The sequence below is a fragment of the Aulostomus chinensis genome, chromosome 5, assembly GCF_037954235.1.
Source record: "Aulostomus chinensis isolate RoL2024-O1b breed Wild chromosome 5, RoL_Achi_v1.0, whole genome shotgun sequence".
Classification (NCBI taxonomy): Eukaryota; Metazoa; Chordata; class Actinopteri; order Syngnathiformes; family Aulostomidae; genus Aulostomus; species Aulostomus chinensis.
The window spans coordinates 15732037-15751798 of NC_141324.1; the positions used below are offsets into that span (position 1 = coordinate 15732037).

The 19762-nt window shown below is 41.0% G+C and overlaps 1 protein-coding gene across 1 annotated transcript; it reads right to left on the reverse strand.

The window, feature by feature from the left end:
- Positions 1-5018: 5018 nt before the first annotated feature.
- LOC147261436 (cyclic AMP-responsive element-binding protein 3-like protein 3-A) lies at positions 5019-14183 on the reverse strand. Its single transcript, XM_086204935.1, has 9 exons — positions 14097-14183; positions 13535-13814; positions 12773-12909; positions 11677-11787; positions 11080-11186; positions 7487-7555; positions 6168-6252; positions 5484-5577; positions 5019-5384 (listed from the first exon to the last, which is right to left on the reverse strand). The coding sequence occupies exons 1-9, from the start codon at positions 14181-14183 to the stop codon at positions 5194-5196; spliced, it is 1161 nt and encodes a 386-aa protein (XP_086061061.1). The 3' UTR covers positions 5019-5193.
- Between the last annotated feature and the right edge of the window lie 5579 nt (positions 14184-19762).

The following is a 19762-nucleotide window of genomic DNA, read 5'->3' on the forward strand; positions in this document are numbered from 1 at the left end:
AAACTCTCAAGTACATCCTCCAGTATAATCTGCATCTTCTCTATCCACACGCATACCCAGTGACATATGAACGCCTTCATTTTAGCTACAACAACCAAAAAAACAAGCTAACTCCCCTCCAGTTTAGGGCGTGGTCATGGTAGCATCAAGGGTGACCAGCTGGAGGATTCGGTTGGACTACCTTGCTCATGCTTGTTCACTTAAGGGTTACGTTTGTTTTACTTCAAACCAAAGTGCTTGTGTATTACAGACTTATTCTCTCTTTTGTGCACTTGGTGACCGTGGGACATCATGGCCAGGGATCTTCAAGCTAAATATACATGGCTAGCTCTCCCTGCATTCTGGAGTCACAAAAATGATATTTTGAGCACTTGAAATTCGTCAGTATACTTGAAAGTTAAAATACACTCTTTTTTATGGGGTGGGGTGGGGGTGAAGTATCACTTAAATGTTCCCTAACAGATGGAGAGGAAGACAGCCTGACCCTGAAACAAACTTTGAAGCTGCTCATTTGCATCCTTCAGTAGCTTTCCAAGTCATGAAAGATGCTCATCATGTCGTGCATTTTACCACACTAACTCACACTAACGTCTCCTGCAATACAAATGAGGGCAGAGCACTTGAGTCCAACCGAAGCCCTTTGAATGTATGTGTCTGTATGTATTTGTATGAAGGTGAATTACAGCACTTGTGCATGATAAGGCAAAGAGATTATGAATGAAAACAGCCTCGCCTGATTGTGTTTTATTATCGTCATCCTTTATCAGATGACCCAAAAGCCCTACAGGTATTCACATGATTTTGTGTCTGAACAAGGACTTTCAGTGAGTCCTTGGAAACTGCTGGAAGAGAGGAAGCCTCTTGCAGCTGAAGTGGTTTACTAGTTGAACTGAATCATTTCCAATAGCAATGCTACAATTCATGGAAGTAGCAAGCTAATAAATTCTAATCAACTATTTGCCCTTGCTTCACATGACCCATGACCATGTTTATGGAAAACAAAATCATCATTTCAAAATGTTGGAAAAAGATCAAGTCACCTCACAGCAAGAGGGTTCTGGGTTCGAGCCCCGGCTGGAGTGAGGGACCTCCCAGTGTGGAGTTTGCATGTTCTCCCTGTGCCTGTGTGGGCTCTCTGGCTTTGCTGCTGGAGCCTATCCCAGCAGCCTTCAGGTGAGAGGCGGGTTCACCCTGGACAGGTCACCAGTCCATCACAGGACCAACACATAGAGACAGACAACCATTCACACTCACAGTCACACCTACAGTCAATTTAGAGTATCAGTCAGCCTCGTCCCCTCTTGATGTCTTTGGACTGTGGGAGGAAGCTGGAGTACCAGAGAGAACCCACACAGGAACAGGGAGAACATGGAGACTCCACACAGAAAGATCCTGTGCTGGAGCCGGGACTTGAACCCAGAACCTTCTTGCTGTGAGGCGACAGTGCTGACCACTGCACCACCGTGCCGCCTGGAAAAACATCTTTAAACATATTAAATATAGCCAGTAAAATTCATTACAATAATCTTTGGTACACTGGTTTTTACATCCTTAAAGAAGTAAGAATATCTATTGCAAGCCATTTCCTTCATTGTTCACGCACATCTGGTTTTAATGAAGTTTTCATCATTTATCAACCTGTCAGTAGCAGGATTTGAACAAACGTTAACTCGTGGCTTCATAGCAGAATATTTTTCAGCATCGCTGCTCTAAAGGTAATGGATCCAAACCTCTGATAGAGGAAACCTGAAAGATATTTGAGTGAATGATCTTGGCTCCTGCGACCTGGTTCTCCTCGGGTAGGTGCACCTCTCCTCTGCTCCACCATGATTGATATTCTGGTTGAACGACTAAATGTAAAACTCTCTGCCAAACCATCACAAGTGGCTTCAAGCTGCCTGATCAATAATTAATGTCCAACTCTCAGTGAGGACATGAATACTCACACATTTGGATTTGGATGTCTGAAATCATTTGATTCAAATTATGACAGCTTAAACAGAAGTCAGTGGAAGGTTTAGAAAATTATTAATTGGCTGTGAAATTTAGAACGGGCATCCAGCAGATGGGAGAAGTTTTAACCCGAGCTTTCTCCCTTACAGTTAACTTTGTAATTTATTTAATCATGAACCATTTATAATAAATACAATATAAATAAATAAATAAATACAATAAAGGATTTCTGATTTATGTATTTATTTCTTTATTTGACCCAAACCATGATCTTAACCTCATTATTTTACACCTGAAGCTAACATGGTGCACTGAAAAGTCAAATGGAGCCAACTTTAATATTATATAGAACTTCAATATTTAGAATTGATGTTCAGTTTAGCAGGTATTTTAATATATATTTATAATTCTTTGCATTAAGTCAACGTCAGAAATTTCTTGTAACTGATGTCTTTAAATTTTACAGAGTGCCTGTTAAGCTGTCCTTGTGATTACTTAATAAAATGCTGTTTATTGAGACCGCCTCACAATACAGGTTATCGTGTCGTATGAGGTAAGAACTAATTAATAAATCACCACCCAGTGTGTTGGAGTAATTGCCTGGGCAGCTCATATGGATATAATTAGTTAAATTTGTGTTTCTGGGGGCATTACCTAATACCTGGGTTTGTTAGTGGAGAGCATCTTAGCGTGATGAAATTAGAATTTAGCTTTCATGTTGTCCTGTTGAATGGAACCACATGCACAGCCTGTGGAAACCATCTGAAAGAGTTGGCATGGCTTTATTCTATGACAGTGAGCATCAACTGTCATAAAGTAAAGCTGCACGTGACCTTGCAGCTACCTTCCTTCTTTGGTTGTAGGTTCATCAGTTCGTGAAGAACAAGATGTTTTGTACAGTAGAAAACATCTTGTACTTCACGAACTGATGAACCTACAACATGTTTTCTACTTTAGAGAGCATTAAACAGAGAGGAAGTGCTAAATGTTTGGAGATATTCATGTTCCACAGCAGATGGTAGTGTATTATGTAAAGTGCAGGAGAATGATAACACTGGATGCTATTCCTCAGGATCAGGGACAGGGAACATAATGTTGACATCATGAAGGGTCACGGCTGTAACGCAAGAGGTGGTTGTTCCTCATACCCATTTAGTGGATTGACAACTGAGGGCTTTTCAACGCTTTCTTTCAGCGAAAACAGTTCATATGATTATTCTATCCCAAATAGAGTCAGCCTTTTACTACAGAAGCTGAGAATGCATGCTCGCAAGTGTATTTTAAATGTTGTTAATTCTGTACTGATTTTTAGGGTAGTCTTGGATTTGGATCTTTTTTTTATATAAGATCGTTCAACTCGTTGCAAAAAAACAAATTCAGATGGAAAACACAGGGCAACAGCAGCTCCCTAGCAAGGCAAGCTAACGTTGCGGGGAATGCTAATGTTAGCGCCATGAAGTGTTGGTTTCTCTGTAAAAAACAAAAAACTGCGGTGCACCTTGTGCTTAACTACTCCAGAAACATCTGGATGGGCAGCTACTCTCTGGAGGCGATTTGGGGGGTGTTGACAGTGGTTTTGACCACAGTTAGCATGCCTGGCTACTCGCCACGCAAGCAGGGACTCAACACTAATGTTAGTTTGCTAAAACAGGCTTTATTTAGATGTAAAGACCAAACAGTTTTCTATTATTGCTTTCTCTTGAATTTGGTTGTTCAATATGCAACCAGTGACAAAGACAATATCTGAAAAAAGAAAAAAAACAGGGCTGCAACAGCTTGCTAGCTAGGCAAGCAAAAATTAGCAGGGAGGGCTAACGTTGGCTTCGGGAATTTTTGGTTTCTATGAAAAAAATTAAGCTATATGTCATCCTTATCTGCAACAGGTACATCTGGCACTGAATTTTTGTGAAGCAATGTGGGGCTGTTAATAATAATGGTGCTGACTGCAGTCAGCATGCCTGGATACTTGCCATGCTAGCTGGGCCTTGACGCTGATATAAAGTTGGAAAATTGGCTTTACTTAGATAAAGTGACCATAGGTTAAAGGGTTAAACACCTACATTTGTGTGTAGAATAAGTATAAAATATATATATTATATAAATAAAGAGGAGTAGTACAACAACAACAGTATTCCTCTCCTCTTTTCACTAACTAGTCTGCTGCCAAAACTCAAACGAGGAAATGATGAAAGGTGTCTTGACTCAATCTGAGTCAACTCAGGTGTTTCCAATCTAATGATTTGAATCGAGTTTCAGAGGGCAACTCAAGTTATCCTGAGTTAATTATTGTCTTAAACTGAAGATAACGAAGCCAGTTTACCAGTGAAAATGGACTGATTTATTTAAGTATCTTAAAAAAGGAGAGAATTTGTCAATTAACGAGTCTGATCTAGGGATAACAGCAAAAAAATATTTGTCATAACCATAGGGGTTCTCAACTTCCACACCAAAGTCATTGTCCTCCGAAATGACACACTTATAATTTGAATCAATTAATTATTAATAAATTAATTTAACTTGGTATTTTCTGTGTTGTTGTTTTTTGTCTTTTACTTGAGATTGTAAGGATTGTTTTGTTTTGTTTTGTTTTTTTGCACGTGTTGTCTGGACCCCAGAAGGACTAGCTGTCGTCTTAATTGGCGCCAGCTAATAGGGATCCTTTTCAATAAACAAATAAACTTATAATTTGAAGAGGGGAGCAAAGTTTATGTCTAGAACTAAAATTGATGTTGTGTGTAAGAACCATCAGCCTGTGAATTAGTTTACAGTAGAAGACAAGGCATTGCAACCTGTTGTCACATGAAAGAAACCTTCATTTGCCTCTACACTTCACTGGTCTTTAATTCTCTTGTGGACATTCCACTGAACCTTTATAATATGCATGGCAGGATACTAACACATGTACATTGAATGGAAATAATAAAACGCTGCAATGAATATAGATGCGTTTTCTGTATTGCCTAAATCATGCAGCGGTACATCCTCACTAGAATATGTGATCTGCTACATCCCAGAGGAGTTCGTTTTTCCGACGCTGCATGAAAAATGATGTCTACGTGGGTGACTCTCTCACCGACCACCGTTTGAAAGGGTGATAAGTCAATCCAGGAAAAAAATAATTATAATAACAAGCTATTTGTGTGTTTTGGAATGAATATGGAACACTCTGCTCATTTGGATGCTGTGCTTGTGCCTGCACTCCTTTCCTGAGACTTTCCTCCTCTCGAGGGTACGAAGACATCAGTGATCATTCCGATGCCTGTGATCGTGATGCTGGGGAGGCGGGGTGCTGGGGAGATGGGTCCAGAGCCAGAGCCTCTCCGTCAGGCTACACAGGGTCCCAAAGCCCCTGGAGACGGAGCGGAGGGGAGGTGGAGGAGGAGGGAATTCTTGCACTTCATTCGGCGATGGCAGGGAGCGAGACGGCATGGCTGGGCAGAGACAGGGAGAGGCGTGATTTGTGTCTTTGTGTGCATGCGCACGCACGTATGTGTGTGTGTGCAAGAGAGAAAGTATGTGTGTCTACTGACCTTTGGTCTCTGTATCGTCTCCTCGGCTGGATTGACTGTAAGAGTCTGGCTTCAGATTTGGGGGAATAAGAAGAGAGAAGGAGAGCAGCAAAACCTCCACATGGAAAGAGACAGAAGGACAAAGGTGGGGGGGGGGTTAGGACAGAAAGAACATGGGGAGTCAGTTGAAATAGCAAACACAATATTTCAACATTCAGACACTTTAGCACCTTTGAGATAAATGCAGAAGGGATGCATGAAATTGGAGTGGATTGGATTGTTATCTGCAATCATGTGGCTGAATAATACTGATATGATCTGTTTAAACAGGTTTATATGATATTCTTATTTTGTACATATTAAACAAAACATATATGAACACAGTGAATCAGAGAAAGTAATATTTTCTTTATTTCCAAATTGCTTGGGGAATAAAGCCCATACTGGTCATATATTTACCCCAACTGTTGCAGCAAGATGATGAGCAAAGAAAAAGACGCTGGGTTGATGTAAATATTGGCGATTGGAGCAATATAGATATATTTGAAGAAATGGTCAACATCTGCTATATTTCTATATCTAAAATGCATTAGCAGTTAAGAGTAGAATAAGTGAATGTTCCTTAATGATGTGCCTTCGCTACATTTATTATTTAGATGTTGCCAATTATGTCGTGTGTGCAAACGAATGTAAAGTATGCATCACCAGGATGCAGGTCCCTCTGTGTGTTGTTTTGCTGGAGCTGTGAGGAAGAAGAGCTTGTAGGCGGTTCAGCTGCTCCAGCAGTGTGCTGCCACACAAAGACACACAAGGAAGAGAACTTTGGCAAGATGGACAGTAAGTTTCCTCAGGGATAATTGGAAACGGCATCAAACGTTGTAACTACAACATTGGTATTTCTCAGAGGGTGCACAGTAGTCAGGGAGAAAAAAAATAAACCCCTGGGTGAAATGAAGAGCTACTTTTAATTCATACGCAGCCTTCTGGCGTGAGGTCATCACCATAATGAGCACATTATGGCCTGCGCTGCTTTTGCATGAATTAAAAGTAGCTGAGAGACATTTCAGTGATTGCTGGGATGTATTTTTTGTATGCTACAGAGATACCTCAACCAAAATGTGTCATTTGCGTTTAAAGTAAAGATAAATAGGTGTCTTCAGCTGACAAAGATGTTTTTTTTTTCCCCTCATGCATCACCTCTGTGACTCCAAAATGCAGAAGGAACTGACAGCAAACATTTAGCTGGTAGCTAATAACCTAAAGGATGCTAACTAACGCTAACAACAGCAAAACTGTCCAAAAACATTGTGTTGCAAGAGAGAGAGAGAAAAAAAAATTGTGAGCCTATTTGGGAGTAATTGAAAGGCAAAATATACATTTGGTAACTAAAACAGCAGAAAAACATAAAGAAATGTACTCATGAGTAGTTTTGATTCAGCGCTCAGCACCACTCAGGAGCAGCAGGAAGACGGCAGCAAGATTTAAAAAATTTGGGGCTTTTATTATGGTAATTTTATGTCGAGACTCTTCAGCCCTGTTTTTTTGTTTGGTTTTTTTTTTCAAAAAGAAAGTTTTTTTTTTTCAAGAAGAAATTGGAGGCAGAAAAATCCTTTATAACAATACCAGATGACAGTGACAAACAACAGAGAGGCACACACGCTTCAGATTTCAAAAAATGAAATACTCAGGGAACCTCTTTAAAGGGATTCTTTTTAAAAATTTGTATTTAGGAAGATGCTGACGAGGGGGACTAAAAAGGAAATGCAAAGATTTAACAAGTGATGCTGCACTGAATAGCAGAGGGCGTCTTAACGATGGGCCAATTAATATGGTTGACAGGATATTTCTGCGTCCTTTAAGACATTTTCAACATGAAATGTGAAATGTAACAAACTCCTGATTCCTCTAATTTAAGTCAGTTTTAACAGAATGTCTTTAGGCATTTGAACTGTTGTTTATTTTATAAACTAAACCCTGAAACCTAATAAATATGTCAGTCCGGAATAACTCATGAAAGGACTCACTTGTTGGTCTCCTCCAGCTTGCGGATTTTTCTCTGCAACTGGAGGTTGTGAGTGTTGCATGCAGACATCCTAAAACAGAAAGAGACAGGTATTCTAAATACTATGAGAGGGGGAAAAAAGTAGAAATGACATTATGAGGAATTGTTGTCAACGCCCATTATCTGACTCCCTCTCTACCCCTTCTTTCATCTGCTGCTGCTCCCATTGTCTCTGTTTGCCACCGTGAGTCCCCCTCCATTACAGCCCTCTGACTGAGCTGAGCCACGTCTGATAATGAGACCCTGTTGATGCGCCCTGCTTGCAGCTGCTTAATTACCAACAAATCTTGTCTCTGTTCAACAGGAATGGAAATAACAGTTCACGCTGACGGTGTACGGATAAACTCTAACTTTTCTTTACTCTGATTGGTGGCAGTGGCGCTCAAGTCGAGAACAGGGCCCCTTAATCTCGATTATTTATAAACCAGCCAGTGTTTTTGTAGTTACTTTCACAGCCAAAGGGGCGAGACAAGGTTCTCTATTGGTGAGTTCCAACTGGAAAGTTCAGCTGCAACTTCCCCTGAGACATTTGATCCACTAATGTGAGCACTCTGTTCTTTGATGAGGTGTTATTTTTTTTTGACCACTTGACTCGTTAAATAAGTTGCACACACAATGCTGGTCATGTTTTATCCGTAGATACTGTTCATTACTACAACTTTTACATGTACAAAAGTGTTGTCATCAGCTGATACTGCAAATGACTGACGTGTCAACAGTATTTGGTTGATGGTTTTTTTTTTGTTTTTGTTTGACTGTTTCTCCCTTGTTCTAGAACGCGGTCAATGCAGGTGTGACATCGCTCTCAATTCTGAGGTTCCGATATGAACTGCAACGGTTGTGAGGGAAACCTAAGAACAATGGCCAGCAGCTCATGGGGTCTAAATGCTATTGTTGACAGTAAAACATGTTTTTAGTTGATCATCAATACCATGAAAAATATGCAAAAAACTTGCAAATGAGGTTCACATCAGAGGCAAAAGGTGCAGAAGATGTACCAAGGGGGGGGGGGGGGGGGGTTCTGTCTGAGTACAAGTACGTGCTTGTGCTAGGGAGTGAAGGAAGCCAGATGTCTCAGTAATCTGGGTGCTGCACGGGTCTCATAGGGTGAAGAATTTACCAGTCGATTTATGCTCAAGCCTCAAATCTCTGGTCACAAATTTTGGGTTGTGAAGCCCAAGAGTGAGTGAGGGCTCACAGATTCAATCCGTGCGAGTCACTCAGACATCCAAAGAGAGCTGGGCAAAGAGCCGCCGTTCCTTCATGCTCAGTCTTCTCGTTCGTAGGAGGCTGCAAGCTCATTAGCAAACTTCACCGTTAAAAGTTTGGTCGATGATTGCAAAGATCACAAACAGTGGAAGCCCAAAAATCTCCAAAGCTTCAGGATATAGTTAACGGTCGCTGAAGTAGAAAACATCGTGTTTTCTCACTTTACTGCCCTGTTTGTCCATCTGTGGACCCCTGCTCTCTACTCTATGGGCTTCACACACCTCCACAAGTCCTCCATGATTCTGTTACCATTTGTTAACTCAGACCAATGTTTCATACGAGGCCAGGAGAACAAAGAGAATCATCTGGAACTCTGAAAATCAAACAAATACCTCAACCCTGTTGGGCCCTGTGATACTGACCTACAAGGCCATAACTCAAGAAAAATGATTCTTTCTGTCCCACTCTCTGCCTCCAAAGAACATCTCGCACACAGAAATTGTGATATCATCAGTTACATCATTGACTTCTGTTACAATGATGGTAACATAGGACTAGCGAGGTCTTCTGGTGAACGAAAGGTGAATTGTTCCGTTTCGACAAAACAATGGATTTTAAAGCCACTGCTGCGGCACCGTCCTCTTGAGGGAAGCTCTGTCTTTCATCTGATGGCTCAAACTACAAGCACGGCGTATTGTTTGCTGTGGTGTGAAATGCCAACGTGAGGGAGACGGCAGGATTAAAAAAATGTGGACGCAAGGCATTCGCCGCATTGCTGGGCTGATTAGAGGAGCAGAGGAGGAGGACTAAACTGAGCTCAGACTTGGCAAAACCTCCTGCGCGAGTGTTAGGAGATGTTTACTCGTCATTTACAGCTTCAGCCTCTCCAGCCGCAGCGCAGAGCAGTTCAGCTGCTCTTGTGTCTCCAGTGTTTTCTGTCCACCTGACCTTAAAACAAAGAGACGTCAACGCAGAGCATCTGAACTACTTATGTAAAAATATTCAATTCGTCCAAGGAAATCTGCACATCCTTGTACATCAGTCCAATTACGTGTGTCTGCCTGTCCTTGACTGAACGATCCTCTGGTGCGAGTCAGCTTGTCTGTAAGGTCACAATCCACTACGGTGCGTGTTCTGGGCTCTGGGTATTCGCCTTACAGGTTCAGCTGTTCATCTACATGGAGCTGTTTGGTGCTGTGGTCAGGAACAATGATATCCTACTCTGTTTTATTTTACTTCTAAAATGTGTGTGTGTGTGTGTGTGTGTGTGTGTGTGTGTGTGTGTGTGTGTGTGTGTGTGTGTGTGTGTTATACCAAGCTCTTGTCTTCATGTTTGTGCAGCTCACCCTCTGCAGATATCATAATGAGGATGTATCGCATATAATACCCTGATAGCACCTTCATTCACGGCCTCAATGACTAAACGACTTGATAAATTAAAGAGATGATGTGATGTTTATTAGTTTTGTTTGTTAACACCAAATATTAATGGTGAGATTTGAATGGAGTTTGTTGGAAAGATAACATCAGTAAACAAGTCCTGGATCCCTAAGACTGTGAAAGGTCGTATTAGGGATATTTTCTGCACTTATCGTAGACAAACTTTGATTCCTTAAAAGAAAAAGAAAAAGAAATTAAGGAGATTTTCAGTAAAATGTTCCATATCTATAATTTGAAGCATATTTTGATGAACTATGTTTAGGCCATGTTTTCTAATTTAGTTCCATTGGTGATGAGGCAGACCTTTGGCAGATGAACAGATTTGGATGACATTCATATTCTGTATCCATGTTGTAGTTATGCTTTTCTAATTAGAGGGAGTGTTTATTGTGGAATGGCTATTTTTACGGCACTCAACTAGTAATATAATGTATATTGTTAATTAGAAGTGTAGATCGTGCTGAAATCTTAATCAGCACAATTAGTACAAGCATGCATGTGACCTTGTTATTCTTTCAGCGGGACCAGTCGTTGTAATGCTAAATTCTCCTGGGGCTTAATTAATCTTGTCTAAGCTGTGAACCCTTCTTTTCTTTTAAAAGTTCAGGGTTTGTCTGAGTAGCTGTAGGAGGTTTTGTGCTCGCTGTATCAGCTGTCCTCACAACTCTTTGTCCTTTCGCCCAAAAAAAACAACAAAAACCACTGCCGTTGCACTGTTGAATTTTGAGGAGCTTTTACAAGTGTTGAACACAAAGTTTGAAACCCTATTCAAAAGAAAAATGGAAAGGTAGTTAATTATTCACATTTCTTTCCTTGTTCTATCTCATTTTAAGACGATGAGGTGGACCGGAATGTTCCAATTTGTAGGCCAGGGGTGATGTCACGCTGAGTGCAACCAGCTCCTACCTTTCCTCCAGGCTATCAACATATTCCCTCTTCTTTTTCCGACTTTCTTGAGCTGAGCGTTTGTTGCGGATTTTCCGCCGGATCTTCTTCAAAACCCTCTCTTCAAACTTGACAGGGAGGTGAATCACAGGGGAGGAAGACACAAGAAAGCATGAAGAAGAAAGGGCGAAGTAAAAGAACAGTGGGTACTGCTTAGGTTAGTGTGTGTGTGTGTGTGTGTGTGTGTGTGTGTGTGTTCTTGTACTTGCTACATATTGAGGACTAGAATATGTATTTAACCAACAGAGTGAGGACATTTTTGGAAAGTGAGGACATTTTAGCCGGTCCTCACTTCTTCAAAGGGTCGTTTGAAGGACAAGACTTGGTTTTAGGGTTGAGGTTAGAATCAGGTTCAGGTTAGGTTTAGGTTACGGTTAGGTTAGGGCCTAGAGATGTGTCACTGCAGAGGGACACAATGGGTGCACTGGCTACGTCGGTGAAAGTCCTCACAATGTTGTAAGAACAAGGATGTGTGTGTGTGTGTGTGTGTGTGTGTGTGTGTGTGTGTGTGTGTGTGTGTGTGTGTGTGTGTGTGTGTGTGAGTGTGTGTGTGTATACCTTAGACAGGGGCAGTTTGCTGGGCAGGTTTATGCCTTCTTTAGCCAGAAGCTTCTTCTCATCCTCATTAAGCACAAGCTCCTGCAGGGAATGCTGAGGGATTCGCTGCACCTGTGAACCAGATGGACAGAATATTCTAGACTTAAGTGAGTCTCTGGGCAGTTCACCCACAGCAACCACTGGAGGGGACCGCTTTGATTTATTTTATGCAATGAATCCACTCTCACATGGAGAGTTGGACAAGTCACCATCAAAAGATCTCCTGGCAAATTATGCATATGAAATACACATGATTTAATAGGTACCAGAATGTTCTATGTTTCCATGCACCAAAGAGCAGCACCAATAACGGCCTAGCAAGCAAACCATACATGTCAGACACAACGTGGCTCACATGAATGTTTCACTGAGTGCTTGACATTTGACATACATCATTAGTTGTGACAAAGAGGGTCACGTGACGTCACACTGAACAGGAAGTGGTTACGACTCCATGTGTTTGATCAAACTCGGACCATCAACTTCATGATGGACGGATGAGATATCCATGATGTATATTATCACATAATTAGAGGACTGTCAATCCATTAAATAAAAAAACAATCGGATATCCCATCTTTTACAAGCTTTTTTATATTTCAATCCCAAAACATTTTGGTAAATGTGTGAATAAATGAAGAGAGGGATTTTAGAAATTGAAGTCTTCTTCTTTTAATTTCTGGCAGATTAGATGGAGGGGAGGCATATTGCTGCCATCTGATGGTCAGTCATAGCACTGCATTTACTAGCTGAATCAATGTGTGGGGGCAGAACTCAATAAATTACTTTCTTTGCATTGTGCAGTAGTTTTTTTTGATCAACTAATTATTTTATCACTGTCAATATTATATCTTAATTTCATTGTCCACGTAGACTCGCAAGATTAAAAAGTTCAAAACTGCATCGACATAATAAACTTCAAACACCCTGATGTGCACAAAGGTGCTTGTGGCTTCAATTTAAGTTAATAACAAAAATTATGGGTTGGATCTTTTTAATTTTTTAAAATTTTTTTTAATCAATATCTGTATGAGTTAGAACTTTTCTCTCAGCTTACTTTCTGTCCCAGGTTGGATAAAAGCAGATCCTTGACAGTGAGAGTCTTACTGGACGACAGTGAGGAGCTTTGGTTTGTGGTGAGATTGAGATAGTATGCAATTCCCAGCTGCTCCTGGAGGCCGTCAGACTCCCAGCCTGCTGATTGAAACAGTCAAAACTGTTAAACAGCAGGCAGCAACAATTCTCAAAACTGCAGCCATTCATGACCAGCGTTTCACTCTCTAGCCCTTGTCTTAAACTACATCTGCGTGACAGCAGAGTCCTGCTGCTTTAATCATAATTCTCCTCAAAATGTCCGTCGGCCTCTTTTTCATGTTCGATATCTTCCTATTGTTGCAGTTATGGTTTAACAATCCATTTAAAGAATCAGTATTATGAAATGGGGCCATCCTTCAAAAGCGCTGCAATGAAAAGACCAATTCTGTACACGTTGAGCAAAATCTGTAAAACCTTTTACCCTTCAGAAACTCAAAAAATAGGAGGAGGAAATATTTATCTTTTACTGTGTGTTCTCAGTGGGTCATTCAATAGCGATGATTATTTTATAAGAGGAAGTCAGTACAAATGGATAAATCTCACACAGAGGCTTTGCAACCCGGCTCCCCTTGATCCTCAGTTGTTGTTTTTTTTGGCATTTTGACATTTGTAAGTGCGGCCAAAAAAAAAAAAAAAGTTTGCATCTGCAAGTTTTACAAAGATTTCTGTCCATCGTAAAATGCAACTGCCCTTCACTTTCTTTTAATTTCAAATCTAGTCCTACCTAGATCGATGGAAACGTCAGATGATATATCATGAGCAAGTTTGCTTGGTGGAGACTCCAGAGGCAGAAGCTGAGGCAGTAACTGTGTGTCGAAGGCTGGAAAAGGCATGCTGGAGGGTGAGTGAGGGCTATTTGTGGGATCTGGCGGGGGGTCCTCGTATATGTCACTGTCAGTGGTGCAGGGGGACCACAGGGGGGACGCAGAGGCCGAGGAAGAGTCGCTCCCACCAAGTAGGGAGTCCAAGAAGTCATCAGCAGCACTTCTTTCAGGGCTAAAGGTCTGTCAAGAAGTACACACACACACACACACACACACATAAATATATATATATCATGAAACCATGACTTAATCGTTTTCACAAGCACAGACACTCAACGTAACAGCGTGAAGCCACACTCAGGAGGATGATGACACTGTAAATAAGTGCTTCAGCACCTTCACCTTCTTCTCAGGAACACATGACCCCTGTTCACAATGTAGCGCTCATAATGAGATTTAGTTGTGATAATCATGTCCCCAAAGTGCCTGTCTCAAGGAGCGAATTGCTATACGGTCACTCACATCATGAATTGTGACGGTCCAGGGTTGGTTGCCGTGGCAACTAGTAGCTTCATCCGCGTTCCTGAGTAAAAGGTCATTGAGGTCCATCTCACCGTGCACCTAAAATGAAGAATTCACTCTGAGTGATGAAGTCAAACACTTTCTCAGTCTTTCAGAGGAAAAGAGCTTGAGACAAAGAGAGAAGCAATCGATCCATGTTTGTTGAAAACGCACTTTTGATAGTGAATTTATCCGATCCGAGTGTCTCACCTTTGTCAGCGTCATAAATCCAACTTTAAAAAAAACAAAACAGGTCAATTTGTTCGTCTGTGGCTTTGGCACGTAAGAATGCTTGAGTCTGATTCAAGGGCCAAAGTTGAAAAGACATATCACACACCTTCATTCCCACACACCAGCTGATCGCCGTCCAATCCCGTCTTCAGCAGATAGCCGAGGGAGCCAGTCAGCTCAAAAAGCAGGCAGATGAGTTCGCAAAGGCGGTTCACATGAAACCTAGAGTGACCTTTGATGTCATCAGGGAGAGTCAGGTTTGATTCCCTGCTTGCTTTCACATTCATTTCTTTTCTTCAGATCGATTTGTATGTTATTTTCATAAACTCCTCATTTTGAATCAGGCCACTGCATTAGAATTAACACTCATCCTCAACGCCACTGAGAAAACACAGAACTCCGGTGGCGCTTGACTCCCCGATCACTACGGGGACACAACCTTGGAATCTGGACCCCTCCACAAGGGATCGAAAGATAAATAAAATGGTGTCAAGATGGTTAACGGGAGAGGAACTAAAAAAGATGATCTCAGCCTGATTGAAAGGCTGCAAACAAAGAGATGTGGATTACTCTTTAATAACTCTTAATTTGTGTGTCGGAGGCGACTGGACTTGTTTCAGCTCTCTTGAGGACGTTTCACCTCTCATCCAAGAATGTTCAGTGCCTTTCACACAGAATTTAAGCATTGTTGTCAAATTTTGTGATTTCCATCAACCTTTTCTAATGTCAATAAAACACATGGATGGATGAGTGTGTACACCATCACAATGGTCTAAACTCGACATTCGTTCCCTCTGTTAAGGTTTTTGGTGGAGTCCCCCTTTGGTCCAGTAGGTGCCCTGTTTTGGTTTCTGCCCCTGCCCTTCAAAGATCCTGATTTCACCACTGGTATAAGTCGGCCAGGCTCAGATTCTTGAATAGTTTCGATGGCTATTTGATGGACTGACATGTAATTTCACACCAAACACTTCTGGTCTTCGGAGAGACTCCTGATTTGGGTGAACCCCTGACTTCAGCTCCACTGGCAGGTGGGCGTTTGGTGCTTTGGAGTGACATTTTTTTGATATGATTGGTTTGTCAAGTCACTTTTCTATGGACATCATGTTCCTCCCTTAACTTCTCATGCAGCACCAATATCAAGTGCATTAACAATACACGTCTGAGTATACAACATACAGTAGAGAGAGAGAGAGAGATTGAGAGAGCGAGCGAGCAGAGGGACATCTCATGCCTCATTAGTTCTTATCTTTATTGCCACAAGTAGGAACATCTACTTCATGTTACTTCTTAGGATACGCCCCATAAAGGAAAGGATTACATAACATGTTCTCAGAACGGCAACACAACAAGAACACGGTCACTTGCGTAGGAATATGGAGAAGAGATTCTTTTCTTATCAGAGTTATTAGAGGTTTCTTCAGCTGACAAAAGTCAACCCCACTGAATGTTGTGGAGCGAATAACATCTCACTTCCATCACTGTCTCTACTTCAAAGAAATGTAACAGCACAGAGGAGAGACTCCTGTGTACGGATGCTAGCTCCAGTAATTGAAGCACATCTTCTTTCCTTTTCAGATTTTTTTTTCTTTTGATATTGTTGCCTGTATCAGGCGGTTCAAAGTGGGAAAAAAAAAGCTTGTTTTTTTTCCTCTTTTTGACATTTCTGCCTTTCCAACACTTTTGGAAAATGTTTTAAAGTTTGAAGAGACAGAATAAAGGTCAGATGCATAACTGTTGTAGCGTTAACAGCCCAAGAAAGCCAGTATCTGATCGTATCAGATGCGCTACATCGTGTGAGTAAACAATGAAATCCTTGGCTTTCTCAAGTCAAATGCATTCATTTTAGTTTTTGGTTGCCTTAACAGACCAAAATTCCCATTTCTAAACTTCAGAAGTCCTCGGACGTGAAGAAAAAGGTGCGACGTTGTCAGCGTTTGATGTGTGGTTTCAATGTGCGGTGGAGTCGTTACTATGAATAAAGAAAAATAATGAATCACTCTATGAACCCTATCTGACCTATATCCCTTCCTGCCTCTTATGTGTATTTGTTACATTTAAATACATTTATCTAGATCCCAGTGTAATCGATAATAAGCTTAAATGCATGTCATATCAGAGCTCCTTTATCTTTACTGTTGTTGTATCTTCAGGTTTGCGTTTCAAAGTACATGCAGAGATAATCTCACTCCCTGCACATCTCCGAATCGCAACGGTAGATATCAGCTCCGGAGAGATAACCGCCATGTTTCTACAAGTGATATCACACTGGAACTCACTTAGTTTGCACGTGGGCTACTGAGAGGTAAACGTCGGAATTAATCCACTCGTGGTTTAGATAGAGGAAAGGGGTGCTCTTGCGGGAAATTGCCAAATAACATTCAATTTACCATGAAATCACATAAATCTGCAGAATGCCCCCCCCCACCACCACCACCACCACACTAACACACCCAACGCTGTTATTACAGACAAATATTGCTGCAAAAATGGTCCTTTTCTTGACAGGGGGGTATGAAATTGAAAAAGCAGGTTTAGATGTCATCAGAGACCTGCTGGTGGGTGAACAACATCACAGCTACTGAGCCGAATCCATAGGTGGCCGTTTGCTCAGATTTACGGCACAGGTGATCTGCCCAACGCGTGTTAAAGCAATCGTTATCATTCCAACAGCCAGAAAATGCATGTTGGATGGCTCTTATCTGAGGCTCGGTGATAACTCTGATGTGCACAAAAAAAAAAAAAAAATTCAGATTCTGCACCCACACCTTCGGGGGGAAAATTCCAGTGAGGCACAGATGAGAGAATTGCAAGCTGAAGTGAAGCGAGGGATGTTTGCTTGGGTTTTGATGATTTCATGTGGAGTCAAGCTCCTTGATCCAGACAGGGGTGTGTCTAGGTACTCCAGGGACCCCAGGCAAAGGGGGACCTTACCTCGGTATTGATAGTTTTATGGCACCAACCAAATGGCCAAATTTGAATACCTTAAATTCTACATACCGTATTTTATAAAACTGCTTTGAGCGGAAGGTACCAACATGCTGCGACATCAACCAAAAGAGAAGTTAAGAAGTAAAATGACATTTTTTGATGAATCTGTTTAAAAAAAAAAAATTCGTGGACCTGTTTCAAAGGCGTGAAAATGCCAACAATTTTTAACGTGTGTTTAATTTAATTTTTTTTAAAATCACACTTTTATTGATGACCATTATTGAAGAATCGGTATCAGACATTTTTGAAGGATACCGCAAGCTTTCATCACCTCACTCGACATCAAGTGGCACGGGGGCTCCCTTAGGGGGTTTCTGGGCTTGTCCCTGCAGTCTCCTGGACGTGGCCGAACAATGCTCAACGTAGACGGAAGGGCATCTACATCTGATCGCTGAAAATGGTGGACGATGAGCATATTTTTCAAAACGGTTGCATGTAAAAAGACAGGAGGGCCTCTCTGTCTGATTCCTCCTCCAGAACATCTCGGCTATGAAACTGGCATTGAATGTAAAGATACGAGCGGGAAGTTGAAGCCAACTTTCACATAACTCTTTCTCCTTAAAATGATAGTTTTGAGTCTGCAACTTTCCCCAGAGCAGTAAACATCTGTATTGTGCACAGATGTGTTTTTACAACCCCACATGGAAGCTTTATATGTTACACCAGTGACACCGCATTTGTTTGAATTTTCCGGTTAATTAAACCGGCTCTTCGTCCTTTGGTTACTTCCATGAAGCTCTTGAAGACATCGAGTAAAAGTTTAATCTTGATGGTCTTGAACCTTTAATTGCTCCCAATGAGTGATTCGCAGTATGAATGTGTGTAAAAGGGTGAAGGGTCATAAAGGGATTTGAGTGCCATTACGACAATTTGATGACCTCACAAAAGATTATTATTGGCTCTCAGCAGGAACTTTAATATCCTGCCTCCCTTATTTTCATAAATTTGTCTTTGCGGTACACTTTTTTTCTCCTTTTTAAATTTTAATTTCGATTTTTAGCTGTGGGCTCGGGACCCCCGCGACCCTTTAACAGTGTATGGATGCCCGGATGGATGTGTTGTTCGCTGTAACTTCATGAGTAAACTGGTTCCTCCTCATTTGTATTTCCATCTGCAGACCAGAGAACTCTTTAGGAAATCTATTTAAAGTCCCTCCTAAAAAAAAAAAAAAAAAAAAAAAATGAATGAAGGGATCTTCCACAACATTGCTCCGTGCTCGTCTGTGCTCTCTTGAGAGCCCATTATGTTGGAGCAAAAGTGTTTTTCTGTACAGCGCTGACTCACCCGATGTCCACCGGGGCAAAGAGAATATCCGCTTACTCTCCCCGTTCAACCACAGATATCATCTTTTCTTGCAGCTGCTCTCTCTCATTCATTTCTATTTTTAACGCTTCATTTCTAACTTGCTCTATCTGCCTGAGCTGCTTTATCCTGCTCTGCCCTCTGCTGGCGGACAGCTGATACGACACCACGAGGGGGAGGATATCCAGTATGATGGAGGGGACAGCCAGACGAGGACAGGATGTCAGATTGGAACAGCTTTGCTTTCACTGGCCTTTTAGCATAGCGGAGCATGGACATGTGAAGTAGCTCAGCACGGTCATATCATACGACTATCAAAATCACAACTGTGGGAAAGAAACAGTTGTTTTTTTCCCCTCGCAGATTCCTTTGAATAGTTGTTGGACTTGATCAATGACGAATGACTCAAAGCGTCAAGATGATGTTTCCTGATTGTTCACCATCTTTTTCTGATAACTGAATTGGTTTCATTTGGTAAAGCATTGTAAAGACACTACCTAGAGGATGACTAGACAATTACGGCTATGATGAGAACAGATGCAGCTCCTTGGATACATTAAGCAGTTGCAAGAAGAGATACAAAGCCTATCATGGAACTGATAGATTATGACTAATTAAGTCAAAAATAAATACGAATTTTAAATTAAACCCCAAATATTCAAGAAATAGAACATGATGCTATCAATATGTAGTTTTTAAAAATCCATTTGAAGCAATGCACATTCATATTTTAGGATCTGTATCACAACATTGCAGGCATTGAAATGTTAAAATATGCACTTGTGAAATCTTTGAAATTATAATTATTTAATTATAATTATGATCAACATTTTATCAATTAAATTAAATGATATCCTAATAATAAGGAGGATTGGAGCTGCAATGTGAAGTTTATTCTGCAAAACAGGTTTCAAAGTAAACATGCATATATAGAAAATATAAAATAGATAACGAGCATTTATATGATGCATAAATATAAAACAAATATTAATCAAACAACATCAATAAAATAAATGTAAGGCCTGTCCTCTACTGTCAAAATTATAAATAAAACTGTTAAAATTGTAAGAAATTAAATATGCATATCCAGAATTCTAAATTAATTC

Coding starts and splice junctions, on each gene's coding strand:
- LOC147261436 (XM_086204935.1), bottom strand. CDS start 14,183: ATGGACCTCAATGACCTTTTACTCAGGAACGCGGATGAAGCTACTAGT. Junction 11,187..11,676: donor GCAAACTGCCCCTGTCTAAG/GTATACACACAC, acceptor CTCCCTGTCAAG/TTTGAAGAGAGGGTTTTGAA. Junction 6,253..7,486: donor AAGCTGGAGGAGACCAACAA/GTGAGTCCTTTC, acceptor TTTGTGTGGCAG/CACACTGCTGGAGCAGCTGA.